Here is a 24,712-nt window from a genome sequence, read left to right as displayed (position 1 = left end):
CGATTGATGGTCATTTTGTGCTCCTTCCATTTTCGAACAATCGCACCAACAGTTGTCACCTTCTCTCCCAGCTTCTTGCTAATGGTTTTGTAGCCCATTCCAGCCTTGTGCAGGTCTACAATTTTGTCTCTGACATCCTTGGACAGCTCTTTGGTCTTTCCCATGTTGGAGAGTTTGGAGTCTGCTTGATTGATTGATTCTGTGGACAGGTGTCTTTTATACAGGTGACTAGTTAAGACAGGTGTCCTTAATGAGGGTGACTAATTGAGTAGAAGTGTCTAACCACTCTGTGGGAGCCAGAACTCTTAATGGTTGGTAGGGGTTCAAATACTTATTTCACTCAATGAAATGCAAATCAGTTGCTATCTTTTATTTAAAGTTATTTTTTCGATTTTCCTTTTGATGTGCTATCTGCCACTGTTACAATAAACCTACCATTGAAATGATACTGTTCTGAGACTTTTCATTTCTTTGTCATTGGACAAACTTACAAAATCAGTGAGGGGTCAAATAATTATTTCCGCCACTGTAACTGTGGATGCTGATCTATTAAACAAGTGCATATTACTGTATACAAGACAGAATTGTGAAAGACAATCTGCACCCACAAATAAAAAAATCTTGTAGATCCTAAGGCAAGTATAGCAGAGATTGTAGGATGTTAAAACATGTCTATTAAGGTGGTCCCATTTGGACAAGGTTCCAATTAAAGGGGTTGTACGAGTTATTTTTTTATTCTTTCTATGTTTCTAACTAGGCAAATGTAACAGCTTTCCAATTAACTCACTTTATCTCCAGTGGCTGGTTTCTCTGATTTCGCTGAGGGGTACACAAGACCTGGCCACGCCCCCCTGCACTGCCACTTATTGCTCTCTCCCAGGATTCTTAACCCCTACAGCTACACAGACACAGGGCTGAAGTGTTTATTGTGTAGCTCCAGGCAGTGAGGAGACAAATGCTGGGAACAGGAGCTGAAAGAAGTTCTGCAGAGCATTGCATGTAGGGGGAAGATCCTGTGTGTATTAGCAGTGTCACTGTACAGCTAGGACTTGTAGTTCTATACATACAACATGCTGCTGAGTCTCTGAGCAGGCAGACATGTCACTCAGGGAAGCACCTGTAGTCAACTCCTGTAGCAGTGTCATTATACAGCTGGGACTTGTAGTTCTATACATACAACATGCTGCTGAGTCTTTTTTTTTTTTCATAACTCGGACAACACCTTTAATATAATTTTGTGTTTGTGAATTTACATGATGGAATAGTTAGAGTTTGATGGATTAACTTCTTCACTAACCAGCACTGTAAACCAGACTGAAAAGTGTGAACAAAGGCTTATGTCACACAGGCAACAATAAAAGATCATTAGGAATCAGATTCTCATGCTCCTATAATAAACTGGATAGTAGGCTGAAGCCAATGAACTTAGCAGGTTTACAGAGTTGGATCATTCCCTCAAAGGGGTTTCCAATTTTTGTGTTAGGCTACTTTCATACTTGCGGCAGCAGGGTCCGGCAGGCTGTTCTGGCGGGGGAACAGCCTGCCGGATCTGTGCCAACGCTAGCCCACCTTGCCGCTGGAAGTCTGCTTCGGCCCCATTCACTATAATAGGGGCGGGAGGCAGCCGGACAAAAACCGCAGTGGTGCTGTAGTTTTTGTCCGGCCGCCTCTTGGCACGTTTGCTGTGCTGCTGTAGGACCTCTGGCATGCCCCCATTATAGTGAATGGGGCCAGAGCAGACTGGCGGCATGGTAGGCTACCGTTAGCACAGATCTGTCAGGCTGTTCCCCCGCCGGAACAGCCTGCCAGACCCTGCTGCCGCAAATGTGAAAGTAGCTTTACTAAAGTTTAATCACCATATATTAAAAGTTACACAAGGTGACAAGGATCATCTTTCCCTGCCTCTCCATTCAAAAAACTTCTGGTCCGCAGTCCATTTACTTCTATCCACAATTCAGACGGGTTTATATTTACCGCTGTAGCCAATGCTGATGCTATGAGTTCAAGTGAGTAAGTCCTTGGAATGAGCCAGGACACCTTTCTGTAATATTGGTGTAACATGCAGCTGTAATACCCTAGTGTGAAACCAGAGTTTACAGTAAGTGAGCAAAGATTGGGAATGTTGAATTTCAAAATATCTCCATCTTTACCCCCTCCAGTCCCCCGATAGGAGCATCGGAGAATTTCATGCCCCAATTCTCTCATTTACCCTGCGCTGAATTGCACAGGGCAAAGGCATATTTTGCAGATCCAGGGACGTACTGGGCACCGGGAACACTGTTGGGTGGAAGCCTCCGCCTAGCAGTGTACCATTGTGAACAAAAAAGCCCTTGCCTTGCGCTATACGGCATGAAATGCTCTGATGCTCATATCAGGCGGGCTCACAGGTGCACTGCTGCCTTCTCAAAACAGCTGATCGGTAAGGGTCCTGGGTGTTGGACCCCCATCAATCAGATATTTATGACCTATCCAGAGAATAGGTCAAAAGTAAAAAAAAAAAAAAAAAAATCTGGAAAATCCTTTAAAAGGTGTTATCTGGGAATTAATATTGAAGACATATCTGCAGGATATGTAAATGCAATGGTCTCGTTCACAAATGAGCAGGCGATTGTAGGGAAGGAATGCTTCCTTCCCGAGAATCGTCTGCTCATTGAGCAGCATAAAGGGGCCCTTACACTTTGTACCATGGTAGATTAGCCACTGCCTGAGCAGTCAAAAAGCCTATCAACTGCATACATCATTCCAATGGAAATGTCCATTCAATCCTCAGGAAAGGTTGTTCAAACCACATTGTCCCTGGTAAATCTACTTTAACCACTTCAGCCCCCCCTAGCTTAAACACCCTTAGGCTGGTTTCACACGGGCGTTGCGGAAAAATGTGCGGGTGCGTTGCGGAAACACCCGCGATTTTTCCGCGCGAGTGCAAAACATTGTAATGCGTTTTGCACTCGCGTGAGAAAAATCGCGCATGTTTGGTACCCAAACCCGAACTTCTTCACAGAAGTTCGGGCTTGGGATTGATGTTCTGAAGATTGTATTATTTTCCCTTATAACATGGTTATAAGGGAAAATAATAGCATTCTGAATACAGAATGCTTAGTATAATAGCGCTGGAAGGGTTAAAAAAAAATAAAAAAGTCAACTCACCTTATCCCCATGATCGTGTAGATCCCGGTCTGTTCTTTAGCTGTGGGCTGAATGACCTTTGGTGATGTCAGATCACATGCTCCAATCACATGGTCCATCACCATGGTGATGGAGCATGTGATCTGACATCACCACAGGTCCTTTAGCCACAGCTAAAGAACAGACCGACCGGGAACTAGGCGATCATGGGGATAAGGTGAGTTAACTTTTTTTATTTTTTTTACCCCTCCAGCACTATTATACTAAGCATTCTGTAGCCAGAATGCTATTATTTTCCCTTATAACCATGTTATAAGGGAAAATAATACAGTGAATAGACTGTCACCTAGAAGAACCCATGCGTGGAAATCGCACCGCATCCGCACTTGCTTGCGGATGCTTGCGATTTTCACGCAACCCCATTCATTTCTATGGGGCCTGCTTTACGTGAAAAACGCTGAATATAGAACATGCTGCGATTTTCACGCAACGCATAAGTGATGCGTGAAAATCACCGCTCATGTGAACAGCCCCATAGAAATGAATGGGTCAGGATTCAGTGCGGGTGCAATGCGTTCAACTCACGCATCGCACCCGCGCGGAAATCTCGCCCGTGTGAAAGGGGCCTTAGGCTGAGTTCACACGAGCGTGACAGATTTGGTCCGGATGCGTTCAGGGTGCGTTCAGTTAAACTCGCACCATTTTGCAAGCAAGTTCAGTCAGTTTTGGCTGCAATTGCGTTTAGTTGTTCAGTTTTTTCCGCACGGGTGCAATGCGTTTTGAAGCGTTTTTCACGCGCGTGATAAAAAACTGAAGGTTTACAAACAACATCTCCTAGCAACCATCAGTGAAAAACGCATTGCATCCGCACTTGCTTGCAGATGCAATGCGTTATTAACGCAGCCCCATTCACTTCTATGGAGCCAGGGCTGCGTGAAAAACGCAGAATATAGAACATGCTGCGATTTTAAAGCATTGCAGAAGTGATGCATGAAAAAAAATGCTCATGTGCACAGCCCCATTGAAATGAATAGGGTCAGGATTCAGTGCAGGTGCAATGCGTTCACCTACTGCATTGCACCCGCGCGGAAATCTCGCCCGTGTGAACTCAGCCTTAATGACCAGACCACTTTTTACAATTCTGCACTACACTACTTTCACCGTTTATTGCTCGGTCATGACACTTACCACCGAAATGAATTTTACCTCCTTTTCTTCTCACTAATAGAGCTTTCATTTGGTGGTATTTCATTGCTGCTGACATATTTACTTTTTTGTTATTAATCGAAATTTAACAAAATTTTTGCAAAAAAAATGACATTTTTCACTTTCAGTTGTAAATTATTTTTAAAAAAAATGACATCTATATATACATTTTTCTGTAAATTTATTGTTCTACATGTCTTTGATAAAAAAAAAAATGATTTGGGTAAAAGTTATAGCATTTACAAACGATGGTACAAAAATGTGAATCTCCGCCTTTTTGAAGCAGCTCTGACTTTCTGAGCACCGGTCATGTTTCCTGAGGTTCTACAATGCCCAGACAGTAGAAAAACCCCACAAATAACCCCATTTCGGAAAGCAGACACCCTAAGGTATTCGCTGATGGGCATAGTGAGTTCATAGAAATTTTTATTTTTTGTCACAAGTTAGGGAAAATGAATTTTTTATCTTTTTTTTTTTTCCTTACAAAGTCTCTCCACTAACTTGTGACAAAAAATTAAAACTTCCATGAACTCACTATGCCCATCATGAAATACCTTGGGGTGTCTTCTTTCTAAAATGGGGTCACTTGTGGGGTAGTTATACTGCGCTGGCATTTTAGGGGCCCAAATGCGTGCAAGGTAGTTTGAAATCAAAATCTGTAAAAAAAAAAAAAAAAAAATGGCCTGTGAAATCCGAAAGGTGCTCTTTGGAATGTGGGCCCCTTTGCCCACCTAGGCTGCAAATAAGTGTCACACATGTGGTATCGCCGTACTCAGGAGAAGTTGGGGAATGTGTTTTGGGGTGTCATTTTACATATACCCATGCTGGGTGAGAGAAATATCTCGGCATTTGACCAAGATATTTATCTCACCCAGCATGGGTATATGTAAAATGACACCCCAAAACACATTCCCCAACTTCTCCTGAGTACGGCGATACCACGTGCAACACTTTTTTGCAGCCTAGGTGTGCAAAGGGCAAACATTCCAAAGAGCACCTTTCGGATTTCACAGGCCATTTTTTACAGATTTTTATTTCAAACTACTTTGCACGCATTTGGGCCCCTAAAATGCCAGGGCAGTATAACTACCCCACAAGTGACCCCATTTTGGAAAGAAGACACCCCAAGGTATTTTGTAATGGGCAGAGTGAGTTCATGGAAGTTTTTATTTTTTGTCACAAGTTAGTGAAATATGAGACTATGTAAAAAAAAAATCATAATTTTCCACTAACTTGTGACAAAAAATACAAAATTCTAGGAACTCGTCATGCCCCTAACGCAATACCTTGGGGTGTCTTCTTTCTAAAATGGGGTCACTTGTAGTTATACTGCCCTGGCATTTTAGGGGCCCAAATGCGTGCAAAGTAGTTTGAAATCAAAATCTGCAAAAAATGGCTTGTGAAATCCGAAAGGTGCTCTTTGGAATGTGGGCCCATTTGCCCACCTAGGCTGCAAAAAAGTGTCACTCATAAGAAGTAGGGCAATGTGTTTTGGGGTGTCATTTTACATATACCCATGCTGGGTGAGAGAAATATCTCGGCAAAATACAACTTTTCACATTTTTTTTATACAAAGTTGGCATTTGACCAAGATATTTATCTCACCCAGCATGGGTATATGTAAAATGACACCGCAAAACACATTGCCCAACTTCTCCTGAGTACGGCGATACCACATGTGTGACACTTTTTTGCAGCCTAAATGCGCAAAGGGGCCCACATTCCTTTTAGGGGGGCATTTTTAGACATTTATATTCCAGACTTCTTCTCACGCTTTAGGGCCACTAAAATGGCAGGGCAGTATAAATACCCCACATGTGACCCCATTTTGGAAAGAAGACACCCCAAGGTATTCAATGATGGGCATGGCGAGGTCATAGAAATAATTTTTTTTTGGCACAAGTTAGCGGAAATTGATTTATTTTTTTTTTTTTTCTCACAAAGTCTTCCTTTCCGCTAACTTGGGAGAAAAATTTCAATCTTTCATGGACTCAATATGCCCCTCACGGAATACCTTGGGGTGTCTTCTTTCCGAAATGGGGTCACATGTGGGGTATTTATACTGCCCTGGCATTTTAGGGGCCCTAAAGCGCGAGAAGAAGTCTGGAATATAAATGTCTAAAAAAAAATTACGCATTTGGATTCCGTGAGGGGTATGGTGAGTTCATGTGAGATTTTCTTTTTTGACAAAAGTTAGTGGAATATGAGACTTTGTAAGAAAAAAATAAATAAATTAATTTCCGCTAACTTGTGCCAAAAAAATGTCTGAATGGAGCCTTACAGGGGGGTGATTAATGATAGGGGGGTCATCAGGGAGTCTATATGGGGTGATCACCACCCTGTCATTGATCACCCCCCTGTAAGGCTCCATTCAGATGTCCGTATGTGTTTTACGGATCCGCGGTGTCGTGTTTTGCGGATGCACGGATCCGCAAAACACATACGGACGTCTGAATCGAGCCTTACAGGGGGGTGATCAATGACAGGGTGGTGATCACCCCATATAGACTCCCTGATCACCCCCCTGTCATTGATCACCCCCCTGTAAGGCTCCATTCAGAGGTCCGTATGTGTTTTGGGGATCCACGGATCGGATCCGCAAAACACATACGGACGTCTGAATGGAGCCATACAGGGGAGTGATCAATGACAGGGGGTGATCACATCCGTATGTGTTTTGCGGATCCGATCCATGGATGCGTGGATCCGTAAAACACATACGGGCGTCTGAATAGAGCCTTACAGGGGGGTGATCAATGACAGGGGGGGGTGATCAGGGAGTCTATATGGGGTGATCAGGGGTTCATAAGGGGTTAATAAGTGACAGGGGGGGTGTAGTGTAGTGTAGTGGTGTTTGGTGCTACTTTACAGAGCTACCTGTGTCCTCTGGTGGTCGATCCAAGCAAAAGGGACCACCAGAGGACCAGGTAGCAGGTATATTAGACGCTGTTATCAAAACAGCGTCTAATATACCTGTTAGGGTCCATTCACACGTCCGTTTTTTCTTTCCTGATCTGTTCCGTTTTTTGCGGAACAGATCAGGACCAGATCAGGACCCATTCATTTTCAATGGGTCCTGGAAAAAATCGGACAGCACAATGTGTGCTGTCCGTTTCCGTTGTTCCGTTCCGCATGTCCGTTTAAATATAAAACATGTCCTATTATGTTCCTGAAAAATCGGATCCTGGTACAATGCAAAGTCAATGGTTCCGTAAAAAACGGAAGACATTCGGATGTCATTCCGTATGTCTTCCGTTTTTTGCGGAATCCGTTCCTGGAAACACATAGCAAATATATATATATATATATATATATTTTTTTTTTCAAAGAAATCCAAACAACTTTATTTGATTATTGAAATGTATACATGTTTCCGTTTTTTGCGGATCCGCAAAAAACGGATGACATACGGAAACATTTTCAGGAACAACGGATCCGCAAAAAACGGACCGAAATTCGGATTATAGAAAAATACTGACGTGTGAATGTAGCCTTAGGGGTAAAAAAAAAAAAATCACATCTACAGCCTGCCAGCGAACGATCGCCGCTGGCAGGCTGCAGATTCACTTCGATACCCAATCGATACTTTTATGCCAGTATCGAGACGGTATCGGGATGTTTGTTTTTTCTGTACATACTGCGCTCCTCTTATATGACAATATCGGGTGTGCCGTGCTTGGCAGACAGTGGAGAAGGAAGGAGGGAGGGAATCCCTCCATCCTATGACGCGGCTGCTGTGAGAACAATGAAGTGAGAAGGCTCTGAAGCTGCCCGCACCACTTCCACGGTGCACCAATAAATGTTTGGCTATTAATGAAAGCAGGAGGGGGAGGTAATAAAGTTACCGCTGCATCGGCTGAGTTAGTGAGCTCAGCGAACGGCAGCAGCGGCAGAATCCCCCTCCTCCTCCTGAGTGCACAGCTCACTGTCAGCCCGAGTACCAGCCTCAGCGTCAGTGCCCTGAACAGCCAGCATAGAAGGTACCCCACACCCGCACCATGCAAGTCTAGAGTGATTAGCCTGCGTCAAAATAAAGGCAGGCAAAAAACATTTGTATCAGGCAGCCAGCAAGATTGGGGTTAATGTGACTCATTAACCCCAATCTTGCCACTGCCATGTTTTAAAAATGATGGGGTCACTTATTTTTAATGTCAGGCTGGGCACATTTGGACTGGACCCCATGTGCCTCACATTAATAGTAAGTGACCCCCAAAGTAGTGTGCCATCTCACATAATGGGGGGGGGGGGGCAGGAGAGGTGAAGGCTCCTCATTAACATTGTTACATTGTCAAATATCAAACTCTGACAATCTGATATCTGGTGCAGGTTTTTTCTGTTTAATTCAATAAATGTTTTACGTTTAAATAATCAAGGCTTTTTTTTTTGTTTTATTTTATTTTTGCGTATCGAAAGGTATCGAGTATCGCAATAGTTTTTTATGGTATCGAACCTGAATCAAAATATTGGTATCCAAACAACCCTAGTTTGAAGGAACCCCTACACAGTATACAAAAAAATTGTGTCATACATTGTATAGCGGCTGTGCTGGGTATTACAGCTAACAGGCAGGGATAGAGGCCAAATCGTTGCAGGGCTGCTAGGTGGTTGGATTGATCAAATATTGATGTTTTTTAAGTAGAAATAAATCCCTCTTTTGTTTTTGCACCATTTCCCATGAGGTTTAAATATTTATTTTTACCGTGAACACTTTTTCCCTATAACCCTTTGGCTACCGGAGGTTTTTGCATTTTAATTTTTCTTCCTTATTTTTCGTGAGCCATAACTTTTTTATTTTTCCGTTCACATAGCTGTATGAGGGCCGTTTATTTTGCGGGACGAGTTGTACTTTCTAACGCCATGGCATAATTATGGCATAAAATGTTGTGGGAAGCGGTAAAAAAAATTCCAAATGGGGTGGAATTGGAAAAAAAAACGCAATCCGACCACCGTTTTACAGGATTTGTTCCCACGGCGTTTTGTTTACGACAAAACTGACCCATGCCCTTCATTCTCTGGGTCAGTACGATTACAACGATTTTTTCAAAGACCGCCGTTTAGTCGCTCTAACATTAGTATACGGAATGTTTTGACATTCGTCTGTTATTGCCTCAAAGAGGGGTCGGGTAAGTGGGGCGGGGATTTTTCTGCGGCGTTGCCGCGCCTCCTGCCTTCTTATTGGCCCCCCCAGGGGCTTGATCCAGAGTAGGGGAGGAGTCTCCTCCTTATATTGTGCGTGTCCTTGCGGCTGCGTACGGCCACTCAGTGCTGGTAGCTGCAGCCTCTGTCACAGAGGTTAGCAGCTGGTTTGATTATTTGTCCTTCTACCCACATTTTATGCTCCTGACGACCCAAATATGGCAAAACGCGTCGAGCTATCAGTGGCGGCAAACCAATGTATTTGAATTATGCTTGACTTGCGTTCACAAAACAGAAGTGGTCTGTGTCAATCTAGCCCCCTGTAGTATGTGAACAGGTGCACTCAAGCTTTTCACTTACACCCAGTTAGTCAGTGTCCCTTGATTCGTGCTCACAGGGCCGGCATTCAGGCATCTGGTTTATACATATGAACAGGTGTTCTACGTTTATGCGGCTTGCCCTAGTGAGTAGATGTTTATCAACGGATTAGTCTGTTAATTTAGTCCAGGGCCATCTAGACTGGGTGATTGAGCTGAGCACCTTGTTCGTGCCACGGTGCGCACACCTGGTTGTGAACAGATAACTATAGCCTGGTTGGCGTGGTTCTGCAACCTCTGTAGTGCACCTTAAGTGGATTTCCCAGTGACTGTATCCATAACTGAGCAGTACCGCAGACCGTGGTTCTCCACGTAATACCTCGGTCTGTTTCAGGGTCCGTGGATAGATCTTGCTCACTTGGAATTTTATATATTTAGTAGGTTACTTTTCCTCACACATTTTTGTATATTTAATAAAGTATTAGTTTTAGCTAAATCCCCATAGCGTTCCTATCTACAGTGATTTAATTTACGATTCCCCATATTTATAGGTTCTTTATGTCTAAATAGTGTAAAAATTTATTTCATCTTTGAGAAATTCTTTTTTTTTTTAATCACCATATTCTGACCCCCATAACTTTTTTATACTTATGTATACCGAGTTGTTTAGGGGATCATTTTTTGCAGAACAATCTATACTTTTAATTGATACCATTTTCGAGTATGAGTGACCTTTTGATCACATTTTATGACTTTTTTGGGGTAAGAAAAGAAATGAAAAAATGGCAAATTGGCCATTTTGACCCTTTTTTCTGTTACGCCATTCGCCGTATTGGAATATTTTTTTTTCTATTTTACTAGTATGGGCATTTTCGGTCGCGGTGATACCCATGATGTTTATATTTATTGGTATTTAGGTATTTATTTTTTAATTATACGGAAAGGGGGGTGATTTAAACTTTGATATACTTTATATATTTTTTTTTATAATTATTATGTGCCTCATATATGAGCTTATTACATTTTTTATATTTATTTTGGTTTATCAGGAATTTATCATTATCTTATTTTGCTTACTTTTGCTAATTTCTTATCCTGGCCTGACATCTGGTGGCCAACATAGGAATTGCAGTTTGAATACTGTAGCCTACTCAGTAAGGTTCCAGTATTTAGCGCAACTACCTATGCCCGGATTGGACACATGGGGCATAGGTTTTTGAGCATTTAGGTGCCGTGATCTCACTTGATCACGGCATCTAAAGCATTTAATTACCGCGATCGGCATTATTGCCAGTCACGGTAATTAGCCGCAGGCCTCTGCTGTATGAAAAAGCAGAGATCTGCCGGCCATGACTCCGACTGCACGTGCGAGCGTCATGTTTATACATCGCACCAGTGCCGTACATGTACGTCGCTGGTAGCCTAAGGGTTAATAGACTACTTATTTTTCTGTTGGTAGTTATTGTATACTTAGGTTAATGATAAAGGCAAAAGCAAACACTGCAAACAACATGTGAAGAGGGGGAAAAAAAATACTCTGAATAATCTAACTTTCTAACCACTTTAATACTATTAAAACACGTTTACAGCAATGTGTATCCCTATGACTTGTCTTATGAGGATAGATCGATCATCCTCATCTAACCATATTGCTCATTGTAGACAGTCAGTGGCACATTGTAGCTGCCAGTTATGGGGAGTGAAGCACACTCTGGGTGCCACCAATACTCACCTCAGCTGCTACAGATTTCAGTTTTCAAGAGGCATGTTAATTAAGGGCAGAGTACACAGTGACACTGGTTGCAACAGCATGGAAATAAATGGGATCACAGCAAGAGCCGCCAAAATCCAACTCAAGCCTAATGAATAGGACGTGCCCACTTCTGCTGCTGTGTATGATAAAAATACAGTACCGCCAACCATAAATTATTATAGGCATTACCTGGGAGTTCCATGACTGTGATTATATATATATATATTTTAAACATTTCAAAATAATGTCCATTCAGTAGGATAAAACATGCAAAATACTTACATGTAATAAAACCAAAACTCTGCGTAGGTTGTCACCAGATAAAGCCTTCTTTCTGTATCATCAAGAACAGTTTCCAATGCAAAAACATGAACATCCTTAAGAAAACAATTTTATGTATTAATGATTAATAGAAAGTAAATCACTGATTCTGAAAATTGCTAATCACATTTTTTTCTCCTTTAAAATTAAAGGGGTTTTTAAAGTGTTTTTACTGATGACCAGTATCTGATCAGTGGGGGGTCCGCCAACTGGACAATGCCCCCACAGCGCTGTACATTGTATAGCGCTTGTGCTTGGTATCACACCCCCACCCCATTCACTTCTATGGAGCGGAGCTGTGCCTAGGCCATGTGACAGATGAACGTAACGTCATGCGGTCTAGAAAAATCTAGAGAAGGCCACAGCACTACTGCGAGCGCTGCTGCCTTCTCAAACAGCTGATCGGTGGGGGTCCTAGGTGTGAGACCCCACAGATCAGATACTGATGACCTATCCAGCGGATTGTTATAAGTCTTGGAATATCAATGGCTGTCCGTGCCGTTCCACAAATTGGATGCCATCCGTGTTTTGCAGATTGCAAAACACACAACGGTTATGTGCATGTAGCCTTATGCTGTGAGGAAGGAGTCCTTGTAGTCATGAGCTGCCGTGGTAACCCTGTGGTGACAGATTCCTTTTAAAAGATCTATATACAACAACTTCACATAACCAGTAGACATGCAATGGAACATACCAACTATATAAATAGACCATTTCCATGCATAATGTTGTGCTGCTTTGCTTTTCTGTCCTGAATATCAATTTACTGTTTATAGGCACTGTAAGAAGGAACAAGGAGCTGTCATTGACGGAAGATACGTGTCACCAAGGTTCCTGGCCTCGGTGAGGTAAGAACCAGATTTTTTCCTGAAGTGTCAGTTCTGTAGTGCAGTCTGACACTTCAGCTGTTAGAATGGCTGTAAAGCCAATCCGGGCCGGTTCTTATTGGGAGCAGCCAAAGTGCAGGGTGGGTGGCTGTTCCCCACGGTTCCAGGCCGGGATATAAAAACCCAGCCAGCATGTTCAGCTGTGTGGATTATCCTCCATCTGCTAGTGGAGCGCTGGCAGTCTTGGTCCTTGAGCCAGGACTAGGCCTGCTACATTATTTGTGGACAAAAGCACGAGGACAACTGCTTCCTTCAAGGACTTATGTGCTGCAGCCTGGTGTGAACAAACACCAGACTCAAGGTGACTGTTTTTTCTTGAAACTATTATTTTGTCACCTCATGTCTGTGTGAATAAAACACTGCACTGTTTAAGTTAAAGACGTTCTCATTGCCTCTGTACTGCGTCCGCAAGCCTGTCTACCAGAGCAAAACCCACAGCACATAGGAGGAGATTTATCAAAACTGGTTTAACCACCTGTTTTACCTGAGTCCAGCTCCAGCAGTGGGAAAAATAGCTAAGTGAAGGGGGAGGGCTGCTATATTCTGAATGGTAGCAGCTAGCAACATGCAACTGGTCTGGTTTACAAGCTTTCAGACAATACAGCAATATGTTCAGTACAGGGGAAGATATCACTGATAGAAATCCGGATGCAGTTAATGCAGCTGAAAGTAAAAGCAGGTTTTACCCGCCATTATTTCCGACTCTATTTCTACTCTGTTGCTTGAACTTTAGCTGTATTTTGGTCCTGTATGAAAGCCTAGCATGTCTGCTTTCAAACAAGACCAGTTGCATGTTTCTAGTAGCTACCATTCAGGAGATAGCAGCATCTTAATAAACTCTCCCCCTCCAGTTAGCTACTTTTCCCACTGACCGACCTGGACTTGGGCAAAACAGTTAGGTGGTTAAAAGAAAACCGGCTTAGTTGCCCATAGCAACCAATCAGATTCCACTTTTTATTTTGCTAGGGAGCTCTGAAAAAGATGTGCAACTAAGCCAGTTTTCCTTTACACCACTTTTGATAAATCTTCCCCATTTCATCAATAAGCTAAGTAACTTTAACCTCATCAGGACGACTGCCATGCCTGTGCGATGGAAGTCTGGGGTATAAACATGGCGCGCACTCAAAAGTACACTGAGTCTGTGATCGTCATTATCACCTAGCATGTGACCATGGCATCTGAGAGGTGAAGCTCCGAATGGCTCCACTGCACCAAGAATGAGGGAGCCGTTCAGTTGCTGTGGCATCCTCCTCTGAAGGACCCAAGGTCCGGCATATATACAGTATGTTCCAATAGCGAATTGTTAAAAGACTGCCTACGGGAGAAGAACTCTAACAATCGTTCCGTAAGGGTACTTAATAGAAATGTAAAAAAAAATTGTAAATAAAACTTAAAATTAAAATCACCCCCTCTTCCTAATATTTAAAAATAAAACAAAAATTAAGATAATCTGCATTAGAGCATCCTAAAATGGCCAATGTAAAAAAATATACATGTGTTTATCCCATATGGTGAACGCAGTAAAACGGAAAAAAATTGGTAATTAGATTTTTCTTTTTTGTCGCTTAACCCCCCTCCCCCCAAAAAAAGTGATCAAAAAGTTGTATACACTCCAAAATGACAAACATCTCAAAAAATTTGCCCTCATGCAGCTCTTTAGACAGAAATATAAAAAAGTTAAGGGGGTCAGAATTTAAGTATTAAAACACTAAAAAGACTATATAAATGTGGCATCACTATAATCAGACTGACCTGAAGAATGAAGGGCATAGGTCAGTTTTTAACACACAGAACGCCCTACAATCAAAACCTAAAAACTATGGGGGAATTGCGTTTCACTCCATTTGGAACTTTTTGGGTGGTGTTAGGGGCAGTGATGGGGGAGTGGCTATGTAACTAGCTGGGTGGGAGAAGCATTGTTAGGGGTAGCAACGGAGCTGTTGCAGAGAAAGGAGAGGTGCATCATGGGATTGCTTTGATGTAGCAACAGGAAGTATCACATACAGGATGGAAACAAACCAGAGTGATCTTATTACATGGTTAAAAAGCAAACAGTCAGAGTTCAAATTGTAAAAAAATAAATAAATAAATAAATAAAAAAAATCTATCAATAAACTTACCTCCTTACAGGTTTTGCCAAACTGAAAAGCTGCAGCTTGGCGAGGAAAAAGCCTCCAGACTGAAGAAGGCTGCCATGGTCTAGACAGTTTGGGTTTGTAGGTTGAACTAATTGGATGACGTTTATATTGAGATGCCAGCTCCTCAACCTTTTTCAGTTTTTCTAGCCATTTTCTCTTCATGATTTCTGAAAGAAAAAAAATAAATCAGCTGCATTTCAAACACAAACTGATCAACTCCTTTAACCATTTCACATCCAGGCCATTTCCTCCTTCCTGACAGCCTAATCTTGCAAATCTGACATGTCACTTTATTTGGTAATAACTTTGGAACACTTTTACTTATCCAAGCCATTCTGAGATTGTTTTCTCGTGACACATTGTACTTCATGACAGTGGTAAATTTGAGTCGATATATTTCACTTTTATAAATAAAATAATCCAAAATTTACCAAACATTTTGAAAAATTAGCAATTTTCTAAATTTTAATTTCTCTGCTTTTAACCGCCTCCGGACCGCCTAACGCAGGATCGCGTTCCGGAGGCGGCTGTCTCAGGCAGAGTCACGCATCTATGCGTCATCTCGATGATCATCGCTGGCAGGCTGATTATTAAAAAAAAACAACGAATCAGAAGCCAGTTAACACTTTATATTATATTCTATAAATATAAGGTGTTAAATGGCTTCTCTGCTGGTCCTTTTCGTCGGTTGGTCTCAGCAGAGGAGCACAGTTCACAGTGAGTAGCCAAACACTTCACTTAGCCCCAGATCACCTCCCAGCACCCCAATTAACCCCTTTATCGCCCCTGTCAATCAACTAGTGAAAGAGAAAAACTTTCACTAGTATTGACTGATAGGTTTTAGTAATAGTTTAGGCCCCTTGGTTAGGTAGTTAGCGATCGTTTAGCGTCCAGCCCACCGCAGTCGCTGATTAGCGTATCGCTAATCAGCATTTGTACTTTTATAGTATCCGTAAGTGATCAAAACTGATCAGTCAGATCTATAATAGTATTAGTGTCACCTTAGCTCGCCCTCCACCCCAAAACGCAGTGTTTGCCCGATCAGTCGCCCACACGTGCGTTCACCCACGCCCGCCCCGCCGCAGTGACAAAAAATTAATATTTTTTGATCACTGCACAATCACTTTCCAAGCTCTACGGCAATAAAAAAAAAATAATCAGTTTTGATATTTTGTATCAATCGCAGCGGCCTCCGGTACTTCGCTAGCCTCCCATTTGTAAGACAGACTTGCTTTTTTTCTTGGGTAGTCTCAGGGAATACACCCTAAATTTAGTAGTCCAAATGGCAAACAAGGGGTATTCTTCTGAAGAGGCCTACAGGCTTCTGACCCAGTCGGATGAGGAACGGGAACAATCATCTGACGAATCCAGCGGGTCAGAATATGAACCTGTAGAAAGCAGTGGCAGTCTGACCCAAACTTCGGACGAGGAGGTTGAGGTCCCTGATAGCACCAGGCGTACCCGGCCCAGTGTTGCTACACCACAGGTTGCGCAGGATCCGCTTCAAGGGCAGCAGAGTGGGGCTGGCGCTGCCGGATTACGTGGTGAGGCATACACCATCGGCGCAGCCCACCCTGGACCTAGTACCAGCACTGCCGTACAACATGGTGAAGTGGCGAGCACCAGAAGGGCAATTGAAGCTGGTACGGTGGCACGTGCAATAATTACCCCGTCGCAGCCACCGCACAGACAGGCCTGTAGACCCCCGAGAGTCACTGAGGTGCTGGCAAACCCTGATTGGCAGTCCCCAACTTCAGCTGCACCATTAGTTCCCCCTTTCACCGCCCAGTCTGGAGTTCGGGTTGAGACAGCTCAGATCAGTTCGGCCCTGGGATTTTTCGAGCTGTTCTTGACTGCGGAGCTCTTGGACATAGTCGTGGCAGAAACAAATCGGTATGCCACTCAATTTATAGCCGCCAACCCGGGAAGCTATTATGCTCAGCCTTTCCGGTGGAAACCTGTCCAAGTTTCCGAATTAAAAAAAAAACTGGGCCTTCTCCTCAACATGGGTCTAACCAAAAAGCATGAATTGCGGTCATATTGGTCCACAAACCCAATTCATCACATGCCCATGTTCTCTGCTGCCAAGTCCAGGGCACGATTTGAGGCCATCCTGCGTTTCCTGCACTTTAGCGATAACACCACCTCCCGTCCCAGAGGCCACCCAGCTTTTGACCGGCTCCATAAAATTTCGGCCCCTCATAGACCACTTCAACAACAATTTTGCAGATTTGTATATGTCTGAGCAAAACATCTGCGTAGACGAGTCTCTTATACATTTTACCGGGCGCCTTGGCTTCAAACAATACATCCCAAGCAAGCGCGCCCGGTATGGGGTCAAATTGTATAAGTCTGTGAAAGTGCCACAGGCTATACCCACAAATTTCGGATCTATGAGGGAAAAGATCAGACCCTGGAGCCAGTCGGTTGCCCTGACTACCTGGGGAGCAGTGGGAAGACAGTCTGGGACTTGGTGTCACCCTTATTTGGCAAGGGGTACCATCTTTATGTGGACAATTTCTACACAAGTGTGCCCCTCTTCAGGCATTTGTACCTAGAACAGATTGACTGCTATGGCACCGCGCAACTTCCCCAGCGGCTCGTTACCACCCGTCTTGCAAGGGGGGAGAGGGCTGCCTTGTGTAATGAAGAACTGCTTGCGGTGAAATGGAGAGACAAGCGTGACGTTTACATGCTCTCCTCCATTCACGCAGACACGACAATACAAATAGAACGAGCAACCAGTGTCATTGAAAAGCCCCTCTGTGTCCACGACTATAATTCGCTCATGGGAGAGGGTGGACTTCAATGACCAGATTTTGGCTCCTTATTTAGTTTCCCGACGCACCAGACAATGGTATAAGAAGGTGTCTGTATATTTAATTCAATTGGCTGCATATAATAGTTTTGTTCTCTACAGTAAGGCTGGGAGAACAGGATCCTTCCTCAAATTTCAGGAAGAGAATATCGAGAACCTCCTGTATCCAGGAGGTTCCGTGGCCCCATCCACCAGTGTAGTGAGCCATCTACACGAGCGACATTTCCCCAATGTCGTTGCCGGTACCTCAACCCAACCGTCACCCTGAAAAAGATGTTGTCTATAGCAGGAGTGGAATAAGGCGTGACACCCGCTATTTCTGTTCTGACTGCCCTATGCTTTGGCGAGTTTTTCCGGAAGTATCACACACAGGTACACCTAGTATAGGGATTGCATCTCACAGGACAGGCACACAGGGCTATTAGGGCCCATTCACACACAGCTGCTGCAAACCTCTCCTTTCACCTGGGACAAAGTGCATAATGTACTTCGCCACATCTTTGGCCGATTTGCGCTTTGCACATTGTCCCATGGGGAAGGAGAGGTTTGTCCTATAAAAGGTAAAAAAAAAAAAAAAAAAAAAACACCAGTAAGCAAAAAAGTTAACGTTCTGTTCAAAAAGGTAAATAACATTTGAACAGAACATATAAATTTTATTATAAAGTTAATACATTTATTGCGTTGCGGCCTGTTTTTTTTTTTTTTTTTAACCTTCCAGGTGGACCAACCGATCGACTAGCTGCAGCACTGATGTGCATTCTGACAGAAGCATTGCGCTGCTGTCAGATTACACCAAAAAAATAAAAAATTAAATAAATAAATATATATATATATATATATTTTTTTTTTTGTGTAATCTGACAGCAGCGCAATATATATATATATATATATATATATATATCGGTGTATGCAGCGCTGCAAGACGAGATTTCTCCTCTGCAGTAAAAGATACGTTTGCCGAGGCATATGAGCTGAGGGGGCGGCGGTGTTGATATGCTTTAGCCAACACTTTGTATATATAAACAAAAAAAAAAATCCCGGCAATGATTTATCCATCCACATCGATTGATGTGAATGGAGAAATTGGTTTTGCCAGGGCATACGAGCTAAGTGGGTATGGATGTTGGGTTGAGCTCCTATGTCCTGGCAGACGCCTTTCCCGTTTTTTTGGCAGAGATTTTTTCATCCACATTGATCAATGCGAATGAAGAAATCTGTGCCATTCATTTTTTCTTTCAGCCCAGAGGCTAAACGAAAAAAAAAAAATCTCCTTACCCGTATGCTCAATATAAGGAGAATAGCAGAAACTCCTAATGCTGGCCATACATGTAATGATTGCGGAGACCCTCAAATGCCAGAACAGTACAAATACCCCACAAATGACTCCATTTTGGAAAGAAGACACCCCAAGGTATTTGCTGAGGGGCATATTTAGTCCATGAATGATTGAAATTTTTATCCCAAGTTAGCGGAAAGGGAGACTTTGTGAGAGAGAAAAAAAAAAATAATTTCCGCTAACTTGTGCCAAAAAAAAAAAAATTCTATGAACTCGCCATGCCCTTCATTGAATACCTTGGGGTGTCTTCTTTCCAAAATGGGGTCACATGTGGGGTATTTATACTGCCCTGGCATTTTAGGGGCCCTAAAGCGTGAGAAGTAGTTTGAAATCAAAATGTGTAAAAAATGGCCTGTGAAATCCTAAAGGTGCTCTTTGAAATGTGGGCCCCTTTGCCCACCTAGGCTGCAAAAAAGTGTCACACATGTGGTGTTGCCATGCTGGGTGAGATAAATATATTGGTCAAATGCCAACTTTGTATAAAAAAAATGGGAAAAGTTGTCTTTTGCCGAGATATTTCTCTCACCCAGCATGGGTATATGTAAAAAGACACCCCAAAACACATTGCCCTACTTCTTTTAAGTACAGCGATACCAGATGTGTGACACTTTTTTGCAGTCTAGGTGGGCAAAGAGGCCCACATTCCAAAGAGCACCTTTCGGATTTCACAGGGCATTTTTTACAGATTTTGATTTCAAACTACTTATCACGCATTGGGGCCCCTAAAATGCCAGGGCAGTATAACTACCCCACAAGTGACCCCATTTTGGAAAGAAGACACCCCAAGGTATTTTATGATGGGCATAGTGAGTTCATGGAAGTTTTTATTTTTTGTCACAAGTTAGTGGAATGAGACTTTGTAAGAAAAAATAAAAATAAATCATAATTTTCCGCTAACTTGTGATAAAAAGTTCTATGAACTCACTATGCCCATTAGCAAATACCTTAGGGTGTCTACTTTCTGAAATGGGGTTATTTGTGGGGTTTTTCTACTGTCTGGGAATTCTAGAACCTCAGGAAACATGACAGGTGCCTAGAAAGTCAGAGCTGCTTCAAAAAGCAGAAATTCACATTTTTGTACCATAGTTTGTAAACGCTATAACTTTTACCCAAATCATTTTTTTTTTACCCAAACATTTTTTTTTTATCAAAGACATGTAGAACAATAAATTTAGAGAAAAATGTATATAGATGTCTTTTTTTTTTTTGCAAAATTTACAACTGAAAGTGAAAAATGTCATTTTTTTTGCAAAAATTTCGATTATTAACAAAAAAGTAAAAATGTCAGTAGATACCACCAAATGAAAGCTCTATTAGTGAGAAGAAAAGGAGGTAAAATTCATTTGGGTGGTAAGTTGCATGACCGAGCAATGAACGGTGAAAGTATAGTAGTGCAGAATTGTAAAAAGTGGTCTGGTCATTAAGGGTGTTTAAGCTAGGGGGGCTGAGGTGGTTAAAACCAAAAGTGATACCTCATAAAATATTTATTACTTAACATTCCCTGTGACGAGGGTACCCCAAGTAGAGTCCCCTTTTTAAATACACACACACACTCACAGGTCTAGAGGTCCCCTTTATTCTGCTTTAAAAGAGAAATATTCCCTTGCTTGGAGCTGTGTCCTAGTAATTTAAAATGACACTTCCCAGTCATAAGGATAAGGATCGGAGCTTCAAAAGCACCACTGCCGAGGCTCATCTTAAAATACTGGATCCTGGGATAACATTAGCCAGACATTCCGACTACAGTCCCAGCAGGGGACCAGAGAGAGATGGGAAAGCGATCTATTGAACCTTTGAGGGACTCATAGTCATTTTTCATATCTCTGGTCGTAGGCATTTTCTGCACTGGCTAAGGCCAGATTCAACTTCCGCGGACCACTGCGATCATGCAGATATCAAACAGTATGTTCTTGTGCCCTTGGAAGGCTGAAAAGCCAGCTTTATCCCGTCCTGGAGAACCAGAAGCCCCAGCAGAGTCAAGTTTGGTCTTGTTAGACTCATAAAATCATAAGGGTCATTTAATCCATTTTTTTCTTTAAACACAGAGGGTTAACAGCCAAACAAAACTTAATATTTATTACCCCGATTCTGCGGTTTACAGAAACACCCCACATGTGGTCGTAAACTGATGCAAGGGTACACGGCAGGGAGCAGAAGAAAAGGAGCGCCGTATGGTTTTTGGAAGGCAGATTTACCTGAACTGGTTTTTATATGCCATGTCCCATTTTAAGCCCCCCTGATGTAATCTTACAGCAGTAATTCCCCAAAAGTGATCCCATTTTGTAAACTAGGGGATAAGGTGCCAGTTTTATTGGTACTATTTTGGGGTATATATAATATAATTTTTAATTGCTCTAAATTAATTTTTTGTGAGGCAAGGTAACTTTTTGGCACTGTTTTTATTTTTTACAACACTCAGCTGAGAGGGTAGATCATGTGATATTTTTATATCCCTGACCAGACAAGTCGAGGTAGAAAGGACTGTGTGAAGAATAGTTTGTTAAGGCGTGCCGAATACATGTGGGTTAAGATCCAATGGGATGTGCAATCTCCCTAGGGACTGGCGACCCCCTATTTAGCCACGTAAATAAAATCCAAGGGGTCCAGGTTTTCAGGAACTTAGTAGTATTGCTTATGTCCTCCGCCCATAGTTCCTCCATTCTATATATTTTTTCAAAGGTGGCGAGCCAGTCCCCAGGGAGAGGGGCGCGCGTGGATTTCCAAAATCTAGGGATAACCAAACGTGCTGCCTGAACAAAGAACCTCAGAAGACCCTTTTTCAGAGTAGATAAAGTGCTAGGGAACATAGAAAGCAAAGCGCCCTCGAGAGTCCATCTGGAGGAACTGCCACAAACCATATCGTATAAATCATTAATAGCCTCCCAAAATGGGGTGATTTTGTTGCAGGACCACCAGATATGAGACATGCTACCTTCCTCCTGGCCACATCGCCAACAGGAACTAGGACAAGAAGGGAAGAAAGAGTGCAGCAGGACCGGAGTCCTGTACCATCTGGACAAAATCTTAAAATTCTTCTCCTGTAGACTGCTGCTTATTGATGATTTATAGGATATCTCAAATGCCTTCTCCCATATATCAGGAGGGAAAGATTTTCCCAAGTCACGTTCCCAAGCCTTCACAAAGGGAAGGTCAGATATGGCATCATCTCTCCCCTGGAGCAGCCCGTAAACCAGAGACACCAGATGCGTAGGTGGGGATGTTTGGGTGCAAAGCGTCTCAAATGGGGAAAGATCTCTGGACCAGGTGTTATTGGGGCCAAGTGAAGATAAGAAATCTCTCAGACTAATGTATTTAAGCCAAGCCCCTCTAGCTGACCCGCCCGGGAAGGATAAAATTGGCTGAAGGGATCCCCTTACCCAGACCACAGAAACCGTAGGATTGTCCGCGTGATCTAACCCCAAAAAGGACATACAACCTAGGCCCAAAGGGAAGTCAGGATTATTAAAAAGGGGAGTTAGAGGGCTGGGGAACTGAGTAAGGCCCAAGGGGATTGCAATTCTGTCCCAAACTTTCAATATACCCAATGTCAGTAAGGGGAGTCGTGAGGGTCTCCTAGGTTTAGAAATCCAGAGTAGATTTTGGGATGGGAATCCTATCACCTGCTTCTCGAATTGGACCCACCTTTTAGAGCGTCCATTATGGAACCAATCTAAAATGTAGGAAAGGATTGCTGCTTTATGGTACTTTGTTAAATCCGGAACCCCTACACCTCCCCTCACCCTGCTACGTGTTAAGAATCTCATCCCCAATCTAGGGGAGGACCCTGCCCAAATAAATTTAAGGATCACAGATCTAAGAGTCCTGAAAAAGGTGTTCGGAAGGGGTATTGGTATGGTGCGAAATAGGTATAGTATGCGAGGGAGAATGTTCATTTTGAGTGTGTGAATCCTACCAAACCAGGATAACGGCAACCCCTTCCAGTCTTTCAAGTCCCTACGGACCTCCTCGATAAGGGGAGCAAAATTCAGAGAAAAGAGACTGGTCAAGTCTGAGGGAATGATCGTGCCTAAATAAGATATGTGTCCGCGGGCCCAGCGAAAGGGGAAAGAGGACTGTAGGGTACCGACCAGTGTCTGGGGCAGAGAGATATTGAGGACCTCGGACTTATGAAGATTAACTTTAAAATTACTGAGGTCACCAAAGATCGCGAATTCCTTTAGAATGTTAGGGAAGCCAACTAGCGGATCTGTGCAGAAAATCAGGAGGTCGTCTGCATAAATTGCCATCTTAGATTCCAGATCACCCGTACTTAGGCCCCTGATGGAGTCATTGGCCCGTAGAGCTCTAGCTAAAAATTCCATAACCATAATGTATAGCAGAGGGGAAAGTGGACATCCTTGTCTGGTTCCATTATGAATACGGAAGGGAGTCGACAGTGATCCGTTTACTCGGACCTGGGCGCTAGGATCCCGGTACAAAGCTAAGATCCTATCTATCATGCTGGGGCCAAAACCGAACGCCTTTAGGGATTCAGACAAGAAGGACCAATCCACTCGGTCGAACGCCTTCTCTGCGTCGATCGACAAGAGACACAGAGGAAATCCCCCCCTTGCTAGCATGGTCGATAATGGCCATGGTATGGATGGTGTTATCTCGCGTTTCCCTCCCAGGTACAAAGCCCGCCTGGTCCACATGAATCAAAGATGAAACGAGGGGCTTCATTCGATCTGCTAATATTTTTGCATAGAGCTTCACATCCACGTTGATCAGAGAGATAGGGCGGTAATTGCCACAAACTAACGGATCTTTCCCGGGTTTCGGGATAACACAAATGTGGGCCATTAAAGCCTGAGGAGGGAAAGACGAGCCCTTCGCCAAGGAGTTACACATTCTAGCAAAGGGGGATGAGATCTCGTTCAAAAAGTTCTTATAAAAGTGAGGCGTGAAGCCGTCTGGTCCTGGGCTTTTGCCAACCACCAATCCCTTAATAGATCTATGGATCTCCATCTCCATTATCTCGCCTTCTAATTCCTCTCTCTGTCCGACGGACAATGTTGGGCCAAGTAAATTGGACATATAGTCCCTAATCTTTTTAGATTTACCTTCTATGGATAAATCCGAGTACTTCCCTTTAATATTGTATAATTCTTCGTAATAGGAGCGGAATTCTTGCAGTATATCTCATGTAGCATGAATTTTCCCACCCGATCTACGATTCAGGGAGGAAATATAAGAGGTGTTCGATTTGGGCCGCAGCATCCTCGCCAACAATCTGCCACTTTTATCACCATGACCATAGAAGAGCTTTTGCAATCTGTCCCTAGCGCCCAGGTACTTTTGATCTATTATTTTCCTCAAAGCTGTGCGAGTCTCACATAACTCCTGAAAAGCCTCGCTTGAGAGTGATCCCTTATGTTTCTGCTCCAGATCCGCCAGTTTTAACAATAGTGATTTAACTTCCCCGGCTTTAATTTTCTTGAGTCTAGAAGCGTGTGAGATTAATCTGCCTCTTATTACACATTTCAGGGCTTCCCACTGAATGGTCGGGCTAGAAGGGTCGGATTCGTGATTTAAGGCAAAGTCAGTGAGGGCGGATCTAATGTCCGCAGCACAAGTAGGGTCCCTAAGTATATTGTCATTGAGTTTCCAGGAACCAAATGACCTGGAGGGGTCGCCAATGTCAAGAGTCACCCATGCCATGGAATGATCTGAG

At 43.1% G+C, this 24,712-nt stretch overlaps 1 protein-coding gene across 5 annotated transcripts in view; it reads right to left on the bottom strand.

Moving 5' to 3' along the window:
• PRIMPOL (primase and DNA directed polymerase) overlaps window positions 1–24,712 on the bottom strand; it is a 111,476-nt gene that overhangs the window by 39,405 nt on the left and 47,359 nt on the right. For all 5 annotated transcript variants that reach the window (XM_044297500.1, XM_044297517.1, XM_044297526.1 and 2 more), the window contains 2 exons: window positions 14,867–15,051; window positions 11,821–11,915 (listed from right to left, as the gene is read on the bottom strand). In XM_044297500.1, coding sequence (XP_044153435.1) covers window positions 11,821–11,915; window positions 14,867–15,051 — 280 coding nt within the window. The remainder of the gene's footprint in view (window positions 1–11,820; window positions 11,916–14,866; window positions 15,052–24,712) is intronic.

The sequence above is a fragment of the Bufo gargarizans genome, chromosome 1 (genome assembly GCF_014858855.1).
Source record: "Bufo gargarizans isolate SCDJY-AF-19 chromosome 1, ASM1485885v1, whole genome shotgun sequence".
NCBI lineage: Eukaryota > Metazoa > Chordata > Amphibia > Anura > Bufonidae > Bufo > Bufo gargarizans.
Note: the sequence above shows the minus strand (reverse complement) of the source record. Positions and strands in the feature narration are given on the sequence as shown.